The 27,631-nt window shown below is 42.9% G+C and overlaps 1 protein-coding gene across 14 annotated transcripts in view; it reads right to left on the bottom strand.

The window, feature by feature from the left end:
- CAST (calpastatin) overlaps nt 1–27,631 on the bottom strand; it is a 112,022-nt gene that overhangs the window by 38,530 nt on the left and 45,861 nt on the right. For 9 of the 14 annotated variants that reach the window (XM_047730377.1, XM_047730378.1, XM_047730384.1 and 6 more), the window contains 7 exons: nt 13,522–13,581; nt 9,237–9,302; nt 8,596–8,637; nt 7,199–7,255; nt 6,732–6,842; nt 5,414–5,497; nt 1,510–1,578 (listed from right to left, as the gene is read on the bottom strand). In XM_047730377.1, coding sequence (XP_047586333.1) covers nt 1,510–1,578; nt 5,414–5,497; nt 6,732–6,842; nt 7,199–7,255; nt 8,596–8,637; nt 9,237–9,302; nt 13,522–13,581 — 489 coding nt within the window. The remainder of the gene's footprint in view (nt 1–1,509; nt 1,579–5,413; nt 5,498–6,731; nt 6,843–7,198; nt 7,256–8,595; nt 8,638–9,236; nt 9,303–13,521; nt 13,582–27,631) is intronic. The other 5 variants (XM_047730381.1, XM_047730388.1, XM_047730389.1 and 2 more) reach the window with 2 other exon arrangements.

Below are 27,631 nucleotides of genomic sequence, written 5' to 3'. Positions count from 1 at the left end.
TTGGCCCCGGTCTCGATCTCAGGGTTATGGGATTCAGCCCTGTGTAAGGCTCTACCCTGGGCAGGAAGCCTGCTTAAGATTCTCTCTCCCCTGGGAAGCCTAGGTGGCTCAGTGGGTTAAAGCCTCTGCCTTCAGCTTGGGTCATGATCCCAGTATCCTGGGATCAAGCCCCGCATCAGGGTCTATGCTTAGCAGGGAACCTGCTTCCCCTTCTCTCTCTCTCTCTCTGCCTGCCTGTCTGCCTACTAGTGATCGCTGTCAAATAAATAAATAAAATCTTAAAAAAAAAAAAAAAAAGATTCTCTCTCTCTGCCCTTCAGCCCCTTAAAAAAAAAAATCACAACTTCAGTAAGTCTAATGGCATTAACTACATGGACAAATGGATGGTTTGTTAAAGCTGCCAGTCCAATGTAATGACAGTTTAAAAAAAAAAAAAACACAAAGAATAACGTAATAGCATGTTACTGTATGCAATAGGAGAAATGGCTTGACATTTATCGCTTATCAGCAGTTTTTCAGAGTTGCATATTGACAAAGAACTCCAACAAAATCTCCATATAGCTCCTCTTCCAAACAGAGTATTTAAAAAATGGATGGCCTGTGTTCTTTCATTCATTTGTGGGTTTTTGTTCACTTGCTTGCCTGAGGATGTTTACAAGCAAATTATGCGAAACGGATGTTAAGCTTACAAGAAGTGACAATTTACTCTGCTGATATGTGCTTTAATCAGTATAATGAATGAAAGAGTGCCTCCATCCTATCTCTGAGGTTAAAAATGATTCAATGTGAAGAGTATGCTGTATTTAAAAGAGAAAACAAGAATTCTGGGAAAGACCCTTTATTTACTTTGTTTAACTCAGATTAAAAAATGATTAATTTTTTTTCCCCTTCAACCACAATATTCCCACTACAATTTAAGGAACTCCCCTGATCATGTCTTACAATTTGGGACCTCTTAGCTTTAGACTGATTCATTTGGGAATTTCCGAATGAAGAAGTGCATTATACTCTTTAGGGACACCTCTGGTTAAAGAAGTCAAATTTCCAAGAGAGAAACTGAAATGTAAACTTCATAGGATGTAATCGAGTTGTGAGAACAGAGGGTTAGAATATAAAATGCTACAAACATACCCCCCCATCACACTTTCAGCTTACAGCAATAATTCATTAGAATTATTTTTTTTTATAGATTTTATTTATTTATTTCACAGACCGAGATCACAAGTAGGCAGAGAGGCAGGCAGAGAGCGAGAGAGAGGAGGAAGCAGGCTTCCTGATGAGTAGAAAGCCCAATGCGGGGCTCAATTCCAGGACCCTGGGATCATGACCTGAGCTGAAGGCAGAGGCTTTAACCCACTGAGCCACCCAGGTGCCCCCATTAAAAAGGTCTTTAAGTAAATCTCACCTCATATGCTTTGCCCTTGAAAAAAAAAAAATCAGATCAAGAACAACTATAGAGACCCTGAATAAGTAAGTGACTTATGTAGAAACACACTGCTATCTTCCTACCTTCCCAGATGGTTTACTCGGTTTGGATTCAACTGGTACAGCTGACGTTGATGATTTCTTTTCTTTTTTCTGGTGGGGTTTTAGAAAGAAATAAAAAATCCTCACATATCTTCATTCAATAATTTAACAAATTCAAATCAAATTATTAAATAATTCAGTAAAATTCAAAGTATCAGTAGCATCGATCATATACTGAACACCTGCTCCATGCCAGGTAACAAGTTGTATGCATTTTCTCCTCGATCAGGGCAGTGTAAGTAACATTAATTTCATTTATTGATGTGGAGAGCAAGACTCAGAGAGGTTAAGTAATTTTTCTCAGGTCACACAGTAAAGGAGAGACCAAAGCTTGAATCCAGAACTGCCATCTCTTTCCTCCCCGCTCCTGGTTGCCCTCCAGGGGCCCACAGTCAGCCTGCAGCACTCAGGACTTTTTTCTCGAAGTGGCCACTTCCCCGTTGCTCTTTCAGTCTGTGCCTGCACACAGTAAGACCTCCACACTCCCGGCTTTAGCATTTCATCGCACACTCCTTTCTTCATCTCCCTACAATGAATTTCCTTCCCAGCACTGTTTCAGTTGCTCTTTCAAACACTGCTAATAACCCTCCAATCCGCAATCTCCATGCTTCCCCCAGACAGAATCATCTCTCAAGTCTGACCCCAGAAGCACCCCTCTCCCAACTCCTCTCTCAGCTGCGGCCAAGGTCATCCCAGCCCTCCCCTGGCATCTGTGCCACCCGGTCTCTGCCACCTCTTCTGCTTTGCCCCCAGCCCTACCCACTGCGCATGTTCCCGCCCTGCACTTGGGGTCTTAAGCAAAATCATCCTCTGGGGCCAGGGCTGAACGCTTGCAGGGACTGGCGGGAACTAGACGGGTGAAGGGGTAGGACTGAAGACAGCAGGACACCATTGCACTTGGAGGTCTCTGGAATGCGGGCAGCAGAGCACAGGGGTGGAGAGCCCACCAGCTCCCATGCACTGGCTACATGAGTCCTCAGGCAGCTCAACCTCTTCTGTAGCTCAGGACCATCATGCATGACATGCACGATCTATCTTGGGGCCTTGTGAGGACTGGAGAAACCCATCTACTGAGTATGAGAGCCAGTGCTCGGCACGTGTTAAGCACCACCTAGGTACATGTTGTATGATTCAGTGCTAACTAAGTGATGACTGCAATTATCAAGAACGCCATGGGGGCCAGAGGGTGAGAGGCTGAGTCTGGGCAACCGAATCCACTTCCAGGATTCAACCATAACCCTATGCAGATATTCCTTCCTATCTGTTCCTTCTCTCCCAACCTCCTTCTGCTCACGCTCTCCATTCTCCTGGAGTTCAAAACCACATTCATTTCAACTGCCTCGCTACACATCTCTCTCCAACATTCCAAATCAGCCTGTCCAAACTCAGACTGCTTTTCAACCTCAACCTCTTGACTCTGTCCACCGGTCAGTGGTAACTGGGGACCAGCTCACAATTTAGGAAGGCATTCACTCTCAGCATCAGAGCGGGTCTTGGGCTTGCAGAAACCTGACAGAGCCCCCCCTTCCTTTGCCTCACCTTAGGGTTACCTCCCCTAGTTCATGCAGACCCTGAAGCCCCAGATTATCTCAGAGTTGATGTTACCACTGTCTACTGCAGGCTACCATTTTCTAAAACCTGAAGATTTTCCCTTGGCAATGCCTTCTACATTCTACATTCCCACTACCTCATTCTATCCCGGCTCTAAGTTACACTAAATTAGGACTCCTCAGGACCAGGGCAGCAGTCCGTGGCCAGCTTACTGGTCTCTGTTCCCATTCCATTCACCCACTGCGGTTGCGAGTCCTATAGCTGGGTGCACTCCCATCATTTGTCTGCTCTCGAACCTTCAACGGTTGAATAGCTACCACCCCTGTAAACTGCTCTCAGTATTCCCCAGCTGTGCCGGGACCCGTCTTTCTGGTCTTACAGTCCCACTGCTCATCTCCCTGGTGCCCCACCCACAGTGGAATGCACTTTGTACCCAGAACACACCTCACACTTTTCCACTCCAATGCATTTGCAAGCCCGCAATCCTAGTCATCCTTAATGCCCAACTCAAATTGATCTACTCAGAGTCCCGTGTATTCTGGCAAACTGACAGAATCCCTCCCTCGGGTCCTCAACCCAAGAACTCCTTGTAGGGGCCTGTCTTAATCTGCCTTGGAATGCAGCCCCCGGGGATTCAGTCTTCTTCCTGCCCTTACACAAGCTAGCCTGCAGCTAGGTGTCCTGTGGTCACACCACAGTGCTTTAAACACAGTACATACCCCTCACTCTCCAAAAGGAAGATCTGATCAATCCCATTTTATGGGGGACAAATCAGAGGCAAAGAAAAGTGAAATGCTTTGCCCCAAGTCAGTGCACGCCAGACTTCCACCTAAGCCTCTTATTTTACTATTTAGCTTTCACTTTTTCCCTGGCTACTTTATACCTAGCGCAAAATTTCAGATTGATGACATTTTTAAGGCTTTCTGAACAAATCTAATCCTCTATCTTAAATCTATCCATTTTTTTCAAACCATTTCATATAAGTACCCCTCATCAATACCACACAGTCATGTGTACCCCCAGAGTGGGGATGGGAGTGCGAGTCTCAAGGTCATATACGGGGCGCCTGGGTGGCTCAGTGGGTTAAAGCCTCTGCCTTCGGCGCAGGTCATGATCTCGGGGTCCTGGGATCAAGCCCCAAAATTGGGCTCTCTGCTCGGTGGGGAGCCTGCTTCCCCCTCTCTCTCTGCCTGCCTCTCTGCCTACTTGTGATCTCTGTCTGTCAAATAAATAAAATCTTAAAAAAAAAAAGAAAAAAGAGAAATAATTAATCAAGGTCATATACAAGTGGTCTGCTGGAAGAAAAAGCTTATTTTTTAAAATTTGAGTATTTTCATGTAAAGATTTGTGTAAGTTTTGTTATCACTCCACAGACTATCTGCATTACTCTTCCTTTTCAAGATCTGAGAAAAACTGATGTTTCCGGGAGAGGTGCCATAACTTTTTACACTATGACTTTTCCTCACCACTTAGCCTGCAGGGCAATACCTTTCCTGTTTTGAAAAGCAGGAAAACAGATAAATAAATGCAACTCTTTGAAAAAGTTTCATTTCCATCTTATTATTGCTGCCATTCCTTGCTTGTGGCTTCCAGACAGACAGGTAGCATTTCTAGAGAGACACGATTAAATATAAACTAATTACGGAGTCTGCCTTGCTATGGGCAGACACAGCAGACGACTTCTCATCTTACATTTCCCGGCTTGCATCTGCAGGAGCTCCTCAAATGATCTAAGCAAGACTCACCCATCCTGAGGCAGAGGGACACACACATCCTCTCTCCTGAGAGGGTTGAAATGACTCTTTCCAAAACCTCCCCTATCAACTCATGCAGAGGTCAGGACTGTTGGTGACCTACTCCTATCAGCGCAGGTGCTGTCCCTGGTGGAAGCGGAGAGAAGTGCTCGTTCAAATATTCTAATTTTATGCGCTTTATTTCAAAGCTATCAATCTTGAGAGCAGGATCTGGGTCACCTCACATTTTAATTTCTCTTGGTCCTGATACCATGTCTTCTCCACGGCAGGTGTTCCAGACAGATTTCTTGAATATATGAATTCTTCTATTAGTTGTGCTATTCCACTCATTTTATATCCCTTAGACGGGTCCCCTTCTTTACTAAACTCCACAAGAGCAGTGTTTGGTTTTCCCAAATACTGATTATTTGAGTGTGGTAGCACCACCACCCAGAGCGGTCCCTGAGATGCAGACGTAAAGGCCAGGCCGGAGGGGGCCCTGGGCGAGCACGCGCTTCTCGCGGAGCAGACCCCGCACGCGGCGAGGCCCGCGTACGCGTCCTGTCGCCCGTGTGCGCGTCCTGTCGCCCGTGTGCGCTCACCTGTTTCGCGGGTGTGGCGGATGCCGCGGCTACACCAGCACCAACCGGCTCCCCGCCGGCAGAAATCGCATCCTGTGATTTAGTCTACAGGTGGGGAAAAAAGACGAACAGAACTAAGTATCTCTGAATGACTATGTTCAAGACCACACATTGCAAGCATCTCTACTGAGCCAGTTCACCGGGACAGACGTCTGGCAGAGGGAGGGTTACCAGCTCCTACAGCACATGACACAGCACTGGGCCCCGCGGGAGGCTGCACTCCAGAACGGACAGAGTCCGTGCAGGTACAGGGAGAGGCGAGCCGGCCAGGCAGGGACTGAGATGAACTGGACCACAGATACCAGGTATAAAGCTCCTGTCAGTTGTTGCTATAGAACCTGATTTTTGAAGAGAAGCTGGCAATTTGGATTTTATGTGAAACATTGTGACTTGAATTGTTGGCAGCTTATTAAAAATAACTTTAATAATATTGTAAACCAGGGGCGCCTGGGTGGCTCAGTGGGTTAAGCCTCTGCCTTTGGCTCGGGTCATGGTCTTGGAGTCCTGGGATGGAGCCCTGTGTTGGGCTCTCTGCTCAGCAGGGAGCCTGCTTCCTCCTCTCTTGCCTGCCTCTCTGCCTACTTGTGATCTCCCTCTTTCTCTCTGTCAAATAAATAAATAAAATCTTCAAAATAATAATAATATTGTAAGCCAAACAAAATAGATTTGAACAAAACACATAATGGCTGCATTCAGCTAGTGGGCCAGAAACATGGACCCTCTTCTTTCAAGTGCACTGTGAAGCAGGCCTACCTGACATCTTCCAAGACCCTTGATCAGAGAGTTCTTCCCGCAAATGTTTATTCTTCTAAGAGCTGACCTCCATGAGCTGTGCAAATATGGGATCTATTTATGGCTCTCTAGATTTATCTCTTCTATGACAAAATTCTCAGCATCTCTCTCAGACTTCCACGTAAAGAGCCGATCAGGCAGATCGTGTGTGCTCTTTATAACTCTAAGGAGAAAGGTCCAGGAGGTGAGCACTCCCGTGCTTCCTATTTATGAGACACCAGAGCCTGCTGCCTTGCAGTCATGATCAGGCACCGCTGGGCAGTAGAGACTAGACTGAACGTCCCCACAACCCATCCGATGTACTTCTTAGGGCCAAGTTTCCACAAGGCTATTTGCAAAACCAGCCAAATGATAGCCCCAAATCATTGCAATACAGAGTACATTCAGCATAGCTCTACATTCATCGACACAGGTCCGTGTAGATGGAGGACCTGCATCTTATTCACTAGTTGATGGTAGTGTTTTCTTAGCAATCCAACTTATTTACCTTTGGGTTTGTGGATTGCTCGGATGTCGGCTGTTCACTTGATTTGGACACTGCTTCTTTATGAACATGCTTGCTTTCTGTATCTGAGCCGTGCTTGGGCAGGCTTTTTGGCTGAAACAAACACACAGACAGACACACACACACACACACACACACACACACCACTGTTAACAAGATGAAAAATACCAGTGCTTTTCTCTGTGTGATGCCAAGTGTTTCTAAAAAGTTGTGTTCTATGGCGTTTTGAATTGCACTGATCTCAATTCATGTGGCATAAATGTGATTACGTTAGGTACAAAATTTGAAATACATATCCTTCCTTCCATTAGTAAACTGCAAATCCTACTACTGCCACATGGTGGTGCCCCTATAGCTAGAAAAACAAATGCAAAGGACAGTTCAGAATTCGATTCCTCGCATATAAAAAAGGCTTCACCAATTATCAAGTCCCAAGAATGATCATTTACCTCTTTGTGTTCCTTTGGCTTTACTTCTTGGGTTTTTTTCTCATGAACCACAGATGGCTGTTAATTTCAAAAGATAAAATCTCAGTTACATTGGAGGTCTTTCCTTTATTATTTCCAAACAGGCTCAAGAACAAAAATCCCAGTTAGACCCTTCTGCCCCTCTTGGGAAAGGCCACTTAGAGAAATACACATGTGCTACCTGTCAATAGTTATCCTCCCAACAGTCTGATAATGACAACAATAAGAGTAATGAAAAATTTAGTATTTCATTGATTTTTCAACTAGGTATGTAACTCTAACTTACTGGCTGTGTTTTACAATTCATACAGATCATTTGATAACTGCAGGTCTAAACACAAAGCACTGAGACCTCTGGATTTGTTGAGAGGGAATCCCGCTCTAGAAGTTCTTTTAAAAATCTGCCCTCATAGGAGATAAACTTTGTAATTTAATGATTTACAGTCTTTTCTGTATTACAACAAGAGAAGGAGGTAACACCAGAAACCCAGTTCTCTTGAGATTGTATAAACAGTCAAAACATTTAAATATGGAATAATAGACAATTCCCAGCTCGCTGTTGAATTCCTCCTCTACAGTGGACTATGGAATCATCCTGAGGGGATGAGCAATCCAGAGGTCCTACATAAAATCAGATAAGCCTTACGTTCTACTCAGATAACCTCACCTTTGCCTCCATTTAAAGTACATCTTTGTGCTTTCCCACAGGAAAACTTGCACTCTTATCTGAGTATTTGCTTAAGCACACTTGCTTAAAAGAAGTAATGTGTAGCATCTTATGAAGGAGAAACATTTGCCCTGCCTGCAGACACCCTGGGGTCCATCTCCACAGGGATACAGACTGGCTGTCAGTCTAGACAGCCATGAGTCAGGAAAGCCATTCCCAAGGGAAAGTCAGAGCTGCCTCCTGAGAAACTGATAACTAGTTCCACAAACTGAGATAAGACTGTTCAGATAAACCTACAGGCCTCTTAGGAAAGACTCATCTGTAAATCATGTAGGTGCTGGGTTCAAAAGACACATTTACTCTTGATGTCCCATCTTTAGAGTAATTGGATGCTCATTACCCTTTGTCCTTTCTTCTTTGCTCCTACAGTTTTTTAATAGTTACTTCACCTATAACAAAAATCTAGATTTGAACAAAACACCTTCTGAAATATACTGTTTTCATGTATAAAATATTCATTTTAATAATATATATATTTATTATAATTATTTACTTATGCTCCGTATACTTGTGTTTAAAAGGTAATCCAAAATTGGTTAAATTAGCTGAGAAAAATTCCTTTTCCCATTCAATAGCACCAACAGAGGAAATTGGTTTTTCATTGTTATTACGAAGAACCCAAATAACTCACTAGTTGACTTAAATCACTTACCTTAGTTGACTGTAACTTCTTTTCGGCTTCTGTTTTTGCAGCCTAAACTCAGCAAAATACAGAAAGGAAGAGAGGAAAAGAATTAAGAAAGGAAAACCAGACTTAGTTTAAAGGTTTACCATAGATTTTCTTCGACTAAGAAAGCTCAGAGGAGATGGCTTTGATGTAAATATAAACTTTAGGAGTTAAGTTTACTATACTTTGCTTGGAATTTTAACTCTTTAGATAAACACGCACTCAGATATCCTGTTCTTCCCTTCAGAGCAGTTTACATCTTACTTTTGTTATGTGTATCAAACATATGTAAACATTTATTACTATGAACATTATAGCTAATACATAAGCAACATAAAATACAAATCCTCATCCTTGAAAGGCAACAACCGATCTCTGAGTGAAATACCATGGGTTCTGGCTGCCAGCGTGAAACAATGGGATGGTGACAGAGCCAAGAGCTAGAAAGCAGTGACATTTAGTTTTAGTGCCAGAATATCAGCGATGGGTCACGAAGGCCGACCAGAAAGTCTGTGACGGGTGAGAGAGTTACGGGAGATCTGGAACTGCTATTATTAGTGTGTGCTGAGCCGCTGAAGTGGCCATTAGCAAACATACATGTCCCCTAGTACCGTGAATCACATCACCTGTTTTCTGTGTCTTTTCTTGTCAGGAGAATGCTGTCGTTCCATCTGTTTGCTGGCTGGAATAGCCTAATACAAGAGCACAGCCCCAAGTGTGATTTTATTTTATTGGACAATCGAATAAGTCACATGTATCATTGGGCTGTATGTTTCTCTCAAGTCCCCTTCCACTCAGCTACAGCATCTCCGCCGTGCCCTTGCATGTAACTCCGGGAAGTTGCACACACAGAAATTCTAAAGGCTCCAGCAAATACTGTAGTTTGGATTTACTTTATTTCCGTGGTAAGAATCTGCAAGATTGCCCTTAGTAAAACTAACTTCTGACCCCTTTCCTTCACCTTCTGTAGGTGAAGGAAAGTCTGCTTGGGCCATTTTTTTCCAACTGTATCTCTAACATTTGGTTACGAACAAATCAACAGTCACAAGTGCTTGTGTTTTCTGAAGCTCTGCCACAAAAGTTTTCTGAAACTCTGTCCACAGGGTATTACAATTCTGTGACTAGTGCATTGGTTTTTATTGCACAATATAATCTAAATTTCTGGGATTTTTGCTTCAGAAGAGCTGGTTTAGTGGCTTAGTCAGTTAAGCTTCGGACACTTGATTTCAACTCAGGTCATGAGCTCAGGGTACTGGGATGAAGCCCTACATCAGGCTCAGCACTGAGCATGGAGCCTGCTTGAGATTCTTTTCCTGCCTTTCCCAATGCCCCTCCCCTAGCCTGCACTTGCTCTCTATTGAGGGGAAAAAAAAAATAAAAGAGCTGGCTGTGACTTGGGCACTCTACTGGAGTATTTCACACAGTTTTACCCAACCAAAGGTCATCTATATAAAAAAAATACAATTCCTTAAGTATATACATGATTTCTTAGTACAGGCAAGATATGAAAACCGGATTAAACATTTTTGAACTTTTCAGAGTAAAAGATTAAAAATTAGACCCAATACTTTCCACCATTTCATTCCCTTTTATCTATTTGGTGGTATTAACATGAACTCCTATTTTAAATTCTATTATCTAAAAAAAACCCACCACCAAATAGCTTCTTAATTTACCATGCCATGCACTTCAGCCATGAAGAGACAATCGTTCCTCCCAGAATGGACCCTCATTATACTGACACATGTATTGTTTTGGGAAGGGGAAACAAAGTTCACAGTCACAGAACCCTTTCAAAGAAATTTTAAATTTTGGATCCTTTCAAACTGGATCTTAATTAATTAGTTTCTGTATCTGTTACTATGCTTTCTGATTTTATGCAAATGCAATTTATTAAATGATTAAGAAGGAAAATAAGCCAGCTAGTATTGTAGTGGCTTGGATCTATTAATAGGTTCTACTATGTAATTTGGTAGTCAAGATTTTACATGAAAGAACTCTACAAAACAATTACAAATTCACACTCACACATGTAAGCAACTTATAATAAGGCATATTTTTACTAGGAGTCGCTAATACATCACCTAAACTTATTTTTGCTGAAGGCGGTGTGGCTTAACATAATAGCGATGACAATGATAACCAATGTTTATTGATTACCTCTTAGTATCAGGGATTATTCTAAACTTCACATGTGCCAACTCACTCAGTCCTCGTAAGAATTCTATGAGACGAGTATCATCACCATCATCATCATCATCAACAATATTATCTACCCACTTTGTGGATGAGAAAATGAGTCCCACAGAAGTGAAATAATTCCCCACGGACTACCAGGGAGGAGCTGGGGTTTTGTGGGCACAGTCACTGTGCTGCATTGTCTCCCCAGGACTAGCCTGCTCCTGCTAGGCACCTGCTGGGGGATAGGCCCTATCGAATACCCTCACGTGTTTGTTTCCTTACACAGCCTTGTGAAACAGGTGCTATTCTCCACACTGTACCAATAGGGAAACCAGAGCAAAGAGGAGTTTCCAAACACGGCGGCTGGTGGGAAAGGAGATCCCAAACCAGGCAATGGGCTGCATGGCTCCCACTGATTTAGTCTTGCAAGGATCGTGCCCTGAGTAGAAATGACTAGACCTTCCATCTTAAGCACAGCAGTGTGACCACCAGTTCTAATGTGCCAGGGCAAGAGGGACAGAACTTAGTTCTAGACATATCACTCCCCTTTCAGAGGTAGGTAGGCTTTTATTTGAAAGATGTAGAACAAGACAAGGATTTGGTATAAGTTATTATCTTGAATTAATATCTTTTTTTCTAAAAGCTGAAACTATTTGAAGAAATCTGTTCAAGTTCACAAAAATCTTCAAGAGAAGGCTAGTGTGAATGTTATGACCCATACATCAGAAGCACATGAATCTAATTAATGAGAACAGTGTGAGTGAGATCCACCCAAAAAAAGACAGCTGATGGGGCACCTGAGTGGCTCAGTGGGTTAAGCCTCTGCCTTCGGCTCAGGTCATGATCTCAGGGTCCTGGGATGGAGCCCTGAATCGGGTTCTCTGCTCAGCAGGGAGTCTGCTTCCTCCTCTCTCTCTAACTGCCTCTCTGCCTACTTGTGATCGCTCTCTGTCAAATAAATAAATAAAATCTTTGGAAAAAAAAAAAAAGGCAGCTGATGTCAAAGGTGGTCCCAAGGTGGCCACTAGTGATATTTCCCCAAGACCCTTAGATTTGTCCCTCCCTCTTTCCTCTCACTTTCTTCTCCCTCTTCTGCAGGACTGCCAGGAGTTCTCATGATTAATGCTTAGCAATAGCTGAAGGGTCTGTGGACACTTGCTCTAGGCAACAGGACACACTTGAAATAAGCATTTGTCCTTGGGCAGAGTCAGGGACAAAGGATCAGAGCCCTTCTCAAATGAGAACTACAATAATAAGAGGAAATCCTATATTTGTGGCTCTCCTTTTTGTACTTTTCATGGACTCTGAGTCAATGATAATTTGATTTTGGCTGATGCTTCTCCTATAGTCTTAAGACTGAGATCAGATTTTTAAAAATATCTTAAGATTAAACTTGGTCTAAGAAAGTAGTGACAATGAACAGATGAATTAAGGATCAGGTCATGTATACTCGGAAAACAAAAAATTCACGTAAAATACTAAATAACAATTTTAAACTAAAAACTTTAAACCAAAATGAATGTTAGATGACAGAAGAGATTGAACAGTGTATTTCAAGATATCGGCAATATCCTTTAAAAACAGTTCAACGTGAGACCAGAGGATCTCTCGATAACACGAAATTACAGTGCCAGTACCAAATTATGGCACAGGATCCTACCAGGATAGCAAAGCAGTAAGACCGAAAAATCACGTCAGTGATTTTAAACAAGGGCAACTAAATAACAGAGCTGGGTTAGCTCTTAAAAACACCCAAGAATAATGGCTCATAAAAATTAGATGAGGGGCGCCTGAGTGGCTCAGTGGGTTGGGCCGCTGCCTTCGGCTCGGGTCATGATCCCAGGTCCTGGGTTCGAGCCCCACATCGGGCTTTCTGCTCAGCGGGGAGCCTGCTTCCTCCTCTCTCTCTGCCTGCCTCTCTGCCTATTTGTGATTTCTCTCTGTCAAATAAATAAATAAAATCTTTAAAAAAAAAAAATTAGATGAGAGTATCTTGATAACATCCCTGCTTTAATTCTCCACCCCAGAATAGTCCCGAGAAACAGCCTGAGACAAGCTAATGAAGGTGGAAGGCTGTGGCAGCTTCCTCTTCAGAACTAGGTTTATTCTATGCGACCACGACACTGGATCACATTCTTTTATTGTTTCTTCTCAAATGCCAAGAAATAATTTTTAGAATAAATCTCAAATAGATCTCAAAGGTTTACCAATAAGATGATGTCCTACATGACTGAAATTTCACAAAGAAACTTAAGCATTCAAAATAACAGCATCTGTGTGTCACTCGTCACTTAGTGTAAACTCAGTGTAAACTTTCTCTTTCTTACATTTCATTTTAAATGGTCAGAATAACAAAACCATCGTATTAAGAAGTTAAGAATTCATATTCTTCACTAGATCCACAGAAATGCACTTAGATGATCTAATAATTTAAAAACTCCATCAAGTCTAGGACCAGAAAAAAAAAAAAATCTCTGGATGACTACTCTTTTCTAGATACTCTGAAACAACATAGGAGTATACAGAGGACATTTGAAGCAAATATTAAAAGCCAAGGTGTTTCCAAAGACCCCTCTACTCATGAAGAAAATGTTTCCTTCTATAACTTAAGCTTGTTAGGACACAGAACTGTAGGAGGACTGATTTGTCAGTTAGTCTACATGTGTTTTGCTTTACAAAATAATCACTTAAGGGCATTCACCCCAGCACACCCGCGAAGACTCTCCATACCTTGGCTTCCATGGGATTCATACTGGACGACTTGCTGGTGGAGGCGGAAGACGTTGACGCCTAGAAAGTAAAGAAGCAGAAAGTGTGATTCTAGTTCACCTACAAATACTTTGTCTTTCGGCTCCTCTTAACCATACTTGTTCTTAACTCTGCCTTGGTTTTACCTCTTCTAGAGGACTACTCCCACACAAGTCCAGTAGGTAATACTGTCCGTGGGCAAAAGCCTTTATAACCAGATCAGATGGGTTCAAATTTTGAGTGTACTACTTATTAAATAATCCTGGGCCATTTTCTGATCTTTATAGTTTCCCCTTTCTCAAGTTTTCTTTAGTAGAGAACCATCTTGGAAGGTTCTTACTACCTGGTACATAAACGCTCAGTAAATATTTTGATTATTGTATTACTTATCGAAAGAACAGAGACTTGAAAACTTGACAAAATTTTGTTCAAACACAAGCTCTGCCAATTACTATCTCCGTGAATTTCTGCTTTAGTTTCCCAGCTATATAAAATGAGGCCAATACCATCTCTTTTGCAGGATTTTAAGTATTTGAGATAATAAAACATCTGGCATATTTGTGGGTGCTTCTTAAATTACTAATGCATTATTCCCAAGATATTATACAAGACAGAAGAGCAGGATGTAGGGCTGGAAAACAGACTGAGGAGGATCAGAACTGTCCTTTCAGTGTCACGTAAGGAGGAGAAAGTGGGAGTGGGTTTGCAAAGGGGGATGCTGCTATATTATGGATCTCATGCAGGCTCCTCCTGGAGGGCAAGAGGTGATGAACAGTAATTGAAGTTTCATGATACACCATTCCTAGTGTGCAAGGGGGCGGTGGAACTAGTCCCTGTAATCTAATCACCCGAGCAGCGTGATATGCATATGGGCGCTTGCATGGTATGGAATAACATCCTAGCCAGCAACTTGCATTACCCTGGTTAATAATAAATCCATCACTACCTTTGGGGAATTCCAGCCTAGGCTCATTTAAACCTCCTTAATATTTGAGTCTGTTAGGTTTTAGAGCTTAGGGATTCCATTTGGCAGAAGTTGCCTTCTTAAGTAACCTGGCTGTCAGTAAACAGCTGCGGACCTGCCAGTAATACCCGGAGCCTGTCTCTGAAGCCTGGCCCAGAGCCATTTCAGAAGCTCAGTCCCTGGACAGGATAAGCCCAACCCGGCTGGTCCCCTAGATCCCTAAGATCACCCGCTCAGGTGACTGTATGGACCTACTGTAGCTCCTGGCCCAGGAACAAAATCACCTTCCCCACAGATCTACTGAATGTAGAACATGTTGGTGCTATTAGTAAATTACCACAATTTACAGATGAACAGCCCAAAGTTTTATTATACTGATTTTTTTCCCCAAGACTTTATTTGTAGCGAGACAGCAACAGAGACAGCGAGAGAGAGTGCATGAGCAAGGAGGAGAGGGAGAAGCAGGCTTCCAATGTGGGGTTCAATCCCAGGACTCTGGGATCATGACCCCAGCCAAAGGCAGACACCCAACTGAGCCACCCAGGTGCCCCAGTATATTGATATTTCAAACAAACCATACGAACTTTATTCCTGAGCACTCTTAGGCACCAACTGGGCACCCCCTCACTCCAAAATATACCAAACCTGGTCACTGTTGCAGGCACAGTGCTCTCTCACATTCTTTTTGGGATAAAGAGCGAGATGTACCAAGGTGAATTTTCCCATCAAATTAATGGACAAATATATGGGTATTCATTTTTCCTTGAGATGTTTTTATTTGTGAGAATTAACATACCCATTTGCTATAGCCCATTCCTTCAATGATTTCCTTCAATCAGATAAAAACAAAGACCAAACACTCTACATAAAAGTGCTTTTTAGGGGCACCTGAGTGGCTTAGTTGGTTATGTGTCTGACTCTTGGTTTCAGCTCAGGTCATGATCTCAGAGTCATGATTTCATGGGTGGTGAGATCAGCACCTCCCCCCACACGGGGGGAGGGGGTCAGGCTCTGAGCTCAGCAGGGAGTCTGCTTGAGATTCTCTCCCTCTGCCCCTCCTCCCTCTCTAAAATAAATAAATCTTTTTTAAAAAGTGCATTTTTTAAAAGATTTTATTTATTTATTTGACAGACAGAGATCACAAGCAGGCAGAGAGGCAGGCAGAGAGAGAGGAAGAAGCAGGCTCCCTGCTGAGCAGAGAGCCCGATGTGGGGCTCAATCGCAGGACTCTGAGATCATGACCTGAGCCAAAGGCAGAGGCTTTAACCCACTGAGCCACCCAGGCGCCCCTAAAAAGTGCATTTAATCTGCAAATCTTTAGGTAAACATTATTTCTAAACCTCTAGGTTTATTAAAACATTCCTGAAGTCACTTGGTCTTGGAGTTTCCAATTTGCCTCACTACATTATTAAGCAACAGCTGGATGTGATCCTCAAAGCCTATAGACTTTCAAAGGCCCCCTGCCCCCGACCTGAGAACAGTAAAATCGACATGGGTAGCCATCAATAAGTGTGGAGAGGTAATCATGGGAATGCAGCTGAAGGCCTTGGCCCCACCTGTTCTCAGCATAGATCCCACCGTGGAAGTTCTAGCCCATCACAAAGCCACTAAATGCTCTGAACTGAAATAGGAAAGCTACTTCATGGGATCGGAAATTAAAGAAAATAATCCCACCCTGTTGTGAACCCATTCAATTCCTGGCGAACCGCAGTGTGTTCCATTTTATTCTATTTATAAAGACAGTGCATTTTTAGTATTTGCTATCTCTAGTGAGGGATTGAATATATTTTCATTTTAAATCTTCTGTACTATTTGACTATCTAAACATTGGTGTGAATAACTGATAGTTAAAATTTTTTGAAGTCTATCCACAAAGCTTTGAATAGAAGAACTTTACAAGATAAACCTTTGATAGGTTTTTAAACAGCTGGAGAGAGTGCTATCTCATAGAGGTTAAGTGCCCTGTCACATTTTCCACAGTTCACCGGCTCCACAAGTATTTACTTATCCAGCACACGGTCTGTGCCAGGTACTACGTCAGGGGACAGTAACACAGTGGTGAAATTGCTAGACGTGTTCCTGCCATTGTGGAACTTTCAGCCTTATCAGAGAGGCCATTCATAGAATAATCACTGCAATAATTACTCGTGGTAAGCGCTATAAAGGAAAATCACAGACGCCCATGCAAACAGAGATCTGGCAACCTGATGCTGAGGACGTGATGTGGAGATTAAAGGATGAGGGGGCATCACATCACCCAGGCAAAGGCTGGGGATTGGGGGGAAGAGGGGAGAAGGGGTGGGGAATGCCCTGAGCCGAGTGTGCCTGGATGGGACCTAGGCCACCTGACTTCTACCTCACTGATTCTCTGCTGTAGGACCCACCGCATAGGCAGTCCGGTTAATATCGAGGGGCAATTTTAAAGCACAACCATCAGTGCTGACACATACCAAAATATTTCTGTAGGATTAGTGCTGTCCATGAGAGTGAAGTGTGGCTTTAACAGTGTCTCCCTCCCCAATGACCCAAGCAATTCTCTTCACATCCAGAGGTTATTAGTCAATTACAAACTCAAATCAAAGTAGCTATCAGGGTAACAAAGAAGAGAGAAAAAATACATTATAATCAGACTCTACCCACCCATTCGACAATTGCTATTTTAAAAGCAATGAGCTGGGGGCTGAGTATACACAATGAAGAAGACACCAGCTCTGCCTCCAAAGAGTTCAGAGTCTGGAAAGATAACCTTCAACAGCTTTAGGTTATAAATGAAGTGCTCTAACAAAAGCTGGAAAAGAATCCCATGGAACAAAACAACCGTCTGAGTTCTAAGCTTCAGGCCCACCTCAAACAATCTTCCTGTATTTTCGAGTTGCATTAAAATAAACCAATGCTGTTAAGAGAGAGCACATGCAACCTAGAAAAGAATATTTAATCCTGTGCTTAATCAATGTGACATTATTCAACAAAATCTCTTTAAATTTGTTTAGTTGTGACAGTGAGAAATTTGGACATTTACTCCAGTAAACGATTACAGATAGGAGGAGAAGATGGTGTGCTTTTAAGACCCTTGGAAAACAGAAACTCCTTTCCTTCCAAATGCCCATCAGCTGATGAATGGATAAAGATGTGGTATATATACACAATGGAATATTACTCAGCCAGCAAAAGAATGAAACCTTGCCATTTGCAATGATGTACATGCAACTAGAGGTATCCACAAGAGAACTAAGTCAGAGAAAGACATGATTTCACCCATATGCAGAATTTAAGAAGGGACATGGATGAATATAAGGGGCAAAAAAAAAGAAAAAGGCAAACCATAAAACAGACTCCTAACTACAGAGAACTGAGGGTTGCTAGAGGGGAGCTGGGGGGGGGATGGATTAAACAGGTGACAGGTTTTAAGGAAGGCACTTGTGATGAGCACCACCTGTTACATTGAAGTGATGAATCACTAAATTCTACTTCTGAAACAAAAATTATACTACGTAATAACCAACCGGAATTTAAATAAAAACTTTAACCAACCAAACAAAAAAGAAACGGCTTCCTTTTCTCCCACATACATGTTGCAAAAGTCTCGTGAAGTCCAACCTTTCAGCTCTCTTAGCCATTCCGGACAGATTAATCTTCCTGCATGGCGCTCGTACCCACATCCAAATTAGAACCAGTGGGGACGCCTGCCGCCCACTGCATCATACAGGAATCCTTTCTCTTTTGCCTCCAATGACCATGCTCCAATCCCTCCCCAGCTCCCAATGCAGAACAGCAGTGCCAGCCAGCCAGCCGTCCCCATCTCAGAGCACATCTCCCTCACGGCTCCCTTTCTATTTCATTCACACACGTGCTGCTGGTTGGTGTGTTTCTCTTCGCAAACTACCCCACCCTATATACCCTTCCTTTCAGGTGTATCTCGCTAGCTCCCAGCCCCAGCATCAGAGCCTCCGCATTACAACCACTGGGAGCAGTCCTTCTAAGGTCAGGCAACTGCATCACTGCCGCAGGAACTGCTCCTCCCCTAGAGGGCGCCCCTTGGGAAGAACAGATGTCAGGTACACTCATCGGCCGACCCCACTCCTACCCATGGCACCGTTCTGTCCATGGCTTTTCCTTGATTCTGAAGGGTGTTTAGTGAGGACCGAGCTCAACTATCGTGTGGTGCTGGATGTGACCACAGAGGGCTGTGAGCTCACCCACATGCCCTGCTGAATGGGCCCGACTGGGCCAGTTAAGGGATCTCTCAGGAGGGTCTGGGTCCTCGAGGATTTGCTCACCCATTCCGCTGCCATTAAACCTGGCTGACGGAAAAAAAATTACTTCCTCAGCTCCTCAGCTACCTACCACAAAAACAGAGTCCCCTCCCTTGCCTGGGGGTGCCCGAAGTCTCAGTTCTCTGCCAGTGCTGCCAGCTGGCTTGAGGGAGGGAGTCCGCCTTACCTTCCCTCCCGTCATTCGACCTCACCTTGCTCTCTTCCCAGCCCTGGCTGGCGTGGGACAACCAGCCAGCCGGCCAGCAGATGAGTCAGCAAGTGCTCCTGAGCCCAACCCATCTTCCTGTCCCCGCCCCTCACAGGCACCATCCCCAGGTCTTCCCACCCACAGCACGAATCACCCTTCCCACATCCGGCCGCCTCTGCTCCGGAGCCTTCCTAGAACACCTGCCACATGTCCGCACATGCCTCTTCCACCGGCTGACCCGTCGACGGTTCCCTTTCCAATCCCTGACCCTCCTCTCTCTCATGGTTGCTGTGCCAGAGCAACTCCGTGCTCTCGCTCCCACTCTCTGAACCCGCTTCCTTCTGGAAGCCCCTTCTGATTGCTCCATTCTTCTATTTCAACCTCAGTCACGGGCCCTCTGCCTTCTCTCACACTGTTGCTCCCTCAGAAAGCTGATTCTTCCCAGGACTTTACCACTCATTATGTGAACAATTTTCTATTCCTTTCAGGCAGCCCTACTTTATCACCAGACTACATTATTTACCCCAAAAATGAGGACGTCGAGAAAGACCGCTGCGGGTTTAACTCCCTGCTCCAGCACTTATTAACCCACATTAACCTCCTGTGGCCTCCATTCCTGCAGCTGTAAAATGGGAGTAAAACCACCTGTGTCTGGCATTGCTGTAAGGGCCACATGACATAATGCAGGGAAGGCATCTGGCCCTGAATCACCTGGGGTCAGGCCCAGGGCTGCTTCCAGTCCTCATCACCATTCCGTCCTTGTCACTTCCAGTGCCACCCACACTTCTGCTCTGGTCACATACCTCCCACACCCGGATTCCATCAAGGCCCTCTAATAGTTTCCATGCCTTGTTCTCCTACCCCCTGACCTACCCCATTCTCTAGCTTCCATCTCTTTCTGTGGCTGCCTACTTTATATGAAAAAAATGTGTACCATATTCTCACTGTGATGAAATAGGAAGCTCTCAACAGTTTCGCACGATATCCTAGATAAAGTCCAATGTCTTTGACCTGACCTTCAGACTCATAATTTGGCCTGCTTACTCCACTAGTTCTCTCACTGTGACCCATGCCATGCCTTCCCTCCAGCTAGGACAGTGTCCTTCCTGTCTCACAGGCAGCATAACTCACTGCTTAAGAGTGTGAGGGGGGCTCTGGGCTCGAGAACGTCTGGTGGAATTTCAGCTGACTGTGAATTCATGTGCAACCTCAAGTAAGTTACTGTGCCTCAGTGTCTTCATCTGTGATAGGGGAATAGTAATAATTCTCACCCCATATGGGTTAAGAATAGGTAAATTAATGTACATGAACCGGTAATAACATTGTTTGGCAAGTGGTAAGCAATGGGCAAACGCTAGTTAGTATTACTACCACCACCATCACGCTCCCTTCCTTCTCTGGGCCTCTCATCTTGCTATTGCCACTGCCTAGGAAGGCTTTTCCCTGCTTGACCCCACCCGTCCATACCCTCAAAGACTGAGCTCAAGATACAACACATGTGGGGCGCCTGGGTGGCTCAGTGGGTTAAGCCGCTGCCTTCGGCTCAGGTCATGATCTCAGGGTCCTGGGATCGAGTCCCGCATCGGGCTCTCTGCTTGGCAGGGAGCCTGCTTTCTCCTCTCTCTCTCTCTGTCTGCCTCTCTGCCTACTTGTGATCTCTCTCTGTCAAATAAATAAATAAAATCTTTAAAAAAAAAAAAAAAATCACTGTTGAGGGGCACCTGGCTGGCTCAGTCAGAAGATCACACAATTCTTGATCTCAGGTTGAGTTCGAGCCCCATGCTGGAGGTAGAGGTTATTTAAATACAACTTTAAAAAATCACGGTTGATTCCAATCTTTGTTTCTGTTTTCTACTCATCAAATAAAGTCTCATTTGAACAAAGATACTGGTTTTGTTTTCAAAGACTTACTTGAGAGAAAGAGAGTGAGCTTGAGCATGCGCCGGGGAAAAGCAGAAGGGAAGAATATCAAGCCAATTCTCTGCTGAGCCCAACAGGGGGCTCAATCTCAGGACCCTTAGGTCATGACCTGAGTCAAAATCAAGAGCAAGGGGCGCCTGGGTGGCTCAGTGGGTTAATAAGCCTCTGCCTTCGGCTCAGGTCATGATCTCAGGGTCTTGGGATCGAGTCCCGCATCGGGCTCTCTGCTCGGCAGGGAGCCTGCTTTCTCCTCTCTCTCTCTCTATCTGCCTCTCTGCCTACTTGTGATCTCTCTCTGTCAAATAAATAAATAAAATATTTTTAAAAAAAAATCAAGAGCAAGACACAGCTGACTGAGTCACCCTGGAGCCCAAAAGATATTGTTTAATAACCTCTCTTTTTTTTTTTAAGCTAGAATCAGGAACATTGTTATCACATTGGAAAACTTCAGTTTCAGTCTTCTGGCTTCTCAGTGGCCCTCATTCCACGAGCAAGCCCACTACGCCTAAGCATCTGGTTTCCTATAATGGGAATACCATGCACCCTACAAAGTTATCGTGAGGGTCAAGTTAGACACCAAATAGTAGGGCAATTTGGACAAAACACAAAATAGATACTAAACATTTTCTAAATTAAATGATTTTTAACTTTTAAAACTGCTTCTGCTAGATGCACTTGAGAAAACCAAATCATTTGTTAGTGAACCAGACACAATAAGCTTATTTAAATAACACATCTCAAAAATAACAAAAGAAAGACAATGATGGATTTTTTTTAATAAGGAAGTTCTTTCCTCACAGAACTTAAAAGACAGACCTGAATGTGAACTCCACGAGGTCAAGAGCCATGCCTGTCTCAGTTGCTGCACATCCCCAGAGCCTGGCAACAGTAGTTGCCTAGCAAGTATTTGTTAAATATATTATGAATTTGTGCATGAATAAACACAAAGAGTATTATCTGATGGCTCAAAAGCAATCTTACATAAGATTTTCTCAATCATCAGAAATTTTATTCAAAGCACAAGTCAGAAAACTGATTAGAAAAACATAATTTAAACAGCTAGTCATTTCCAACACCACTGTTTTCCAAAGGGAGTTGCACGAGTTTAAAAAGCACATATAGAGGGGTTTCTGGGTGGCTCAGTGGGCTAAGCCTCTGACGTCAGCTCAGGTCATGATCTCAGGGTCCTGGGATGGAGCCCCACATCGAGCCCCCGCTTCGGGCTCTCTGCTCAACAGGGAGCCTGCTTCCCCCTCTCCCTCTGTCTGCCATCTTGCCTACTTGTATTCTCTCTCTCTCTGTGTCAAATAAATAAAATCTTTAAAAAATAAAAAAAATAAATAAAAAGCACATACAGACACAAAAACACCCCTACGCCACTTCCTGCACAACACCTGGAGCAAACAAAGGGCAGAAGAGGGGCTTTCTGAGAAAACATGGACATTCTTCAAAGACACCATTCATGGACGCAGGTTTACGTTTTTCTTTCTGTAACAACCAATTATTCACTTCAGGAAGTGAATATTCCGAGGTTTAAGTTTGTCTATTGTTTGCATGCTGTCACACCATGACAAACATTCTTCCAAAGCCTTTAATTATTTAGCATAATAATGATGTTCTTAAGGAGGCTTCCAATGCAGTCACCTAACAAAGACGGTGTTTAATCATTTCACAAAACATGATTCCAATGACAGGTAAACAATGAATCATCTAGGAATGAAGTGGAGCCCTCTTTGGGGGAGAACAGGCAGATCTACTTTGGGCCAGAAGACCTACTTAAGGCACTGACTTACACCCCAGCGTTGACATAACGGAGATAATAAGGTTGACTGTGATAGGATCTTAAGTACGCGATATTACAAGAGATGAGAAGAGGGAGAGCACTTCTGAGATGCGTGTTGGAAGATGGTTAGAAAAGCCTTCACAGAAGAGAATGAAACTATTATTTACTGTGGTGTCATCAACAGGGAGGCGGGGACCACAGAATCTCCCATGTTCCAGAAAGGGAGACAGGTGCTTTCTGTATCTGATTTCAGCATATCTTCAAGAAATCCTAGGAGGTAACCATTATTATCTGCATTTTATAAATGAGAAAACTAAGGTTCAGAGAAGTTAGGTAGGTAACTTATCAAAGATTTCATAGTTAAGTAGCAGCAGGGCTTGGATTTGAGTACGGATATGACAGTGATGCCCATAAACTTTGCTATAACGAGTGGACTCCCCATTCTCCAAAAATTAAAATATTTGGATTTAAAAAAAAAGACAGAGTGGGGTGCCTGGGTGGCTCAGTGGGTTAAAGCCTCTGTCTTCCGCTTAGGTCATGATCCCAGGGTCCTGGGATCGAGCCCTGCATGGGGCTCTCTGCTCAGCAGGGAGCCTGCTTTCCCCTCTCTCTCTCTGCCTGCCTCTCTGCCTACTTGTGATCTCTCTCTGTCAAATAAATGAAATCTTAAAAAAAAAATTTTTTTTTCAAAGAGAGAGAAAGAGGCTGAGACAGGACAGTCATCCCAGGCAAGCAAAACAACTTGAGCAAGACTCAGAGTTGGGAAGAGATACTCAGTCTTAAGTGTAGCAGCTGAAATGAAGGAAAGTAGTGCAAAAGGAGGCAGTCTGAACACCACCTGCAGGAAACAGGGGGATTCCATCTCAACGTTCGTGAAATATATTAAAAGGGACACATACACTTAAGATAAAAATAGAAGTCTCAGCTTCTCTTGCTCTGGGAAATGGAGAGCACATAAAGTTTTGGCCTCTGATGCAACATGTGGGCAAACCTCAAAATAAACATCCACACGTTGCCTGGCAACCGCAACAGCCAGGGCTCATCCCTGAGCTAAATCCAGGCCAGAGATTACAGAAGTTTTGGCCACACCCTGTGAGCGTCTGAATATAAGTTCTGACACTGGGCCACCCCAAGCGCTAGAAAAAAAAAATCCACAAAACGCACGAAGTTGAACTTCCGGTACAAGGCAATTTTCACTCCTTTGCACACTCCAGTTTTCCAGTGTGTTTTGTTTTGTTTTTTGGAATGATAATTATTTTGTGAGCAAAGGAAAGGGCAAACCACAGAGCCCTGTTCAGCCATCGAAAAGTAATAGAAAGGTGGCTTTTTTTCTGAAGATGTGTTCATGCTTCTAGGGATCCTGGCTGCTTTTCTTGATGCATGAAATAATTCCAACTGTGTCTGACTTTGCCCAAGATAAAGCAGAGAGGTTAGACCTGGAAAAGACAGCCCAGTTGCTTCTTCTTCTTCTTCTTTTTTTTTTTTTTAAAGATTTTATTTATTTGACAGAGAGAAAGAAAGAGAGATCACAAGTAGGCAGAGAGGCAGGCGGGGTGGGAGGGGGCAGGGAGCCCCATGTGATGCTGGATCCCAGGACCCTGAGATCATGACCTGAGCTTAACCCACTGAGCCACCCTGGCGCCCCCCATTTACTTCTTCTTATCCCACCCTAGGAAAGGTTGTCTGGGCAGGATTTTCATAAAACTGTGAGTCAAGCAATTTCAGCATAATACAAGATCCAGAATAAACAATGAGGAAGACTGACTGCTCTTGACAAGCTATGTGACCTTGAGTTTTAACCCCCGTGGAACACGGTTTCCTCATCAGTAAGCTGTCAGGCTTGAGAAATCTATACTTCAGCAATGCTGATATTCTATGCTGTAATGACGTGAAGCTTATTAAATAATGTACCCAGTGAGAGATGTTCAAATGGGAAATAGGGGCGTTTAGCCTCTGGAGTCCCACACTGGGGTCTAATTCCAGCTGTGTAACTTCGGCAAGCTGCTCAACTTTTCCAAACATGAGTTTTTAATTTGTTAAATGGGTATAAAAACGGTAACAGTTAAATGAGGGTACGTTTATAAAGTGCTTGGCTCCTAGCACAAGGTAAATCAGTTCAAATCAGTGATTTTTAAAAATTATGTTAATACCAACGGCCTCAAAAGTTTCTCCTTCTTCAGTCTCATCATGGTAGAAGCATGCTCTGTGGTGACCACTGCCTTGAGAAGTTAAGCACAAATGTTATTTACCTTTCTTAAGGAAAAAGGGGTACTATTATTTGACATTATGAAATTTTCTTTGGATTCAATCTATGTTCCAGATCTACATTCTAGGCAATATGGGAACAGGAATCTTGGTAGTAGGAGTACAGATTTTTACAAATCCTAAAAGATTATGTGCTCACTAATGCATATATGATTACTGATGGGATGATTATTATATATAAAAAAAATACTCTAAGCTCTGCTGAACAACCGTCTCAGAGCCTTTCAGCTTGGCTTCCATTGGGTTTTCAAATTCATTCCTTTGCTGTAGACCTAGTGGAGAGTGAGGGGACATGAGAACTTTTGCTAAGTCCTTGTGCTATAAAACCAATTTCCAACCTCAATCTCTACAAGGATGACAGACTCTAACAGGAAACGAGAGGGAGTTTATGAAGAACCAGTCATGTGAGAACTGAGATATGGGCCTGTTATGGACCACTGAGCTTCCCACTGATGCATGTTCTTAATAAGAAGCCTTAAAAATAAGAATTGTAACAAAGTTGCCTTGTCCTAGCTGGTTTTCAAATAACCAAAATGAAAATGTAACATGACAACAAATGTCATTCCAGATAAGCAAAACAAATTCACAAATGTCTGCAGACGGCAAGTTTAATCTTTTCCAATATTAAAGAGGTAGTGTTGTTTAGTGGTTAGGAGAATAGCTCTGTAGGCAGACTTCTGAGTTTGAACGCCAGCTCTGCTACCAGTCACGTGAATTTGATCAAATTCCTTAACTGCTCTGCATTCAGTTGCCTTGTCTATAAAACAGGAATAATAGTAACAGTGCCTTTCACTGCATTTTCCCACTCTGCCCTAGGAAAAAAATTCCATGAAATACAAGAATGGATTTTAAAGTAAGATTCTTTTGAAACTGATGTAAATTGATCATTTGAGTTGATGAACATTGCTGCTTGCCTAAGTAAAAAGTTCTGTATTTCCTACATGAGAAGAGACTTCTCAGTTATGTACTAATCTGCAATTTAAAAATTTCGTATTCAAAAATGGCTGTTATCCCTTCTCTGTTGCCTACTTAAACGTCTAAAGAAACTCTGTCAACAAAACTATTATTTTTTAATTCCAGTGTACAATACTCTCTTTCACACAAGCAGGAAACCTCAGCCATCAGAGAATTCCAACCGTATTAAGATATTGAGTATAACAATAGAGAACACAGTATCGATTTCTAGAGCTTTTTTGAATTTAGATACACATTCATCTCTCAGTTATTTAAACTCTCTAGGTATAAACTACTGAGAGGAAGATTTTATAAGACCAGCCTACTGAAAAGAACATTAGAATCAAATAAAACCTTGCTATTTGTGTGATCCAGGGTAAATAAATCTCTCTGAGCCTTAGTCTTCTCATTTATAAATATGTCCTCATACCCTCTTACCTAGTTGCAAAATATGCAAGCAACTCTTTAAAAATTTTTTTAATTTATTCTTTTTAGTAATCCCTATACCCAATGTGGGGTTCAAACTCATGATCCCAAATCAAGAGTCACATGGTCTTCCAACTGGGACAGCAAGGTGCCCCACAAAATTTGTAACTCTTAAGAGGATGAAATGAAACCCTATGTAAGTTACTTAGCACAGTAGTTGTTTGATAAATTAATAAATGGTTGGTTTCTTTCTCTTTCTGTTTATTTTTAAATATATGGATCCTCAAGATACATACATGCTACTGGACCTAATCCCTCCCCCAGATCATTCTAGAATTATTTTCAGATTATCAGGACTAGCTAGAATGTTCTTTGTTAAGCTTTTATTTATTTCCTGTTGATTGTCCCTCCACTTTGTTTTTTTTTTTTTTTTTTAAAGATTTTATTTATTTATTTGACAGAGAGAGATCACAAGCAGGCAGAGAGGCAGGCAGAGAGAGAGAGGAGGAAGCAGGCTCCCCGCTGAGCAGAGAGCCCGATGCGGGGCTCGATCCCAGGACCCTGAGATCATGACCCGAGCCGAAGGCAGCGGCTTAACCCACTGAGCCACCCAGGCGCCCCTGTCCCTCCACTTTGAATAGCAAACAAGCCTTCAGTTTGCTCACTTATAGGAGAATGTGGAGAAGTTATACATACACAGAGAAGATGCGGTTTATCACCATTTCAACTGGAAATCAATTGGGGTACTGTGCAAAGATTTTAATTGCAAATATGTACATCACTGTTCATCACATTCAATCTTTGGAAATATCTGAAGAAGTATACAAATATGACTGTCAGAAGGACAAAAGAAGGAAATAATTCTTATTTGCGAGGTAGGAATCCTGTCTCACCACAAGAACATTATTTGAGAATAATTCAGTACCAATCACTGCAATAATTAAAAGATTCTTGAAGGCAACAGAAGCCTCAAACTCAACAGCCAAAAGAAGTTAACCTTCCCTTTTGGATCTCTGAATATTCTGCAAGGGGGTACAATGTTTCTTAGTGACATAGACACTTTGTGGCTAAAATCCCATACAATGATTAATTACTTGACTGACTGATGTAAAAGTCAAGTTTACAGTACAAAAAAACAAAACAAAAAAACCCCTAAATTATGGGTGATAATTTAGGGTTTTTTTTGTTTTGTTTTTTGTTTTAAAGTCTTTGTGCAGACATATTATTTCATTTCTCTTCCACCTAGGAGTGGAATTATTGGATCACATGGTAAATTTACATTTACTTTTTTAAAAATTAACATATATTGTTTGTTTCAG

This window comes from Lutra lutra, chromosome 5 (assembly GCF_902655055.1).
Source record: "Lutra lutra chromosome 5, mLutLut1.2, whole genome shotgun sequence".
In the NCBI taxonomy this organism is placed as follows: Eukaryota; Metazoa; Chordata; class Mammalia; order Carnivora; family Mustelidae; genus Lutra; species Lutra lutra.
Note: the sequence above shows the minus strand (reverse complement) of the source record. Positions and strands in the feature narration are given on the sequence as shown.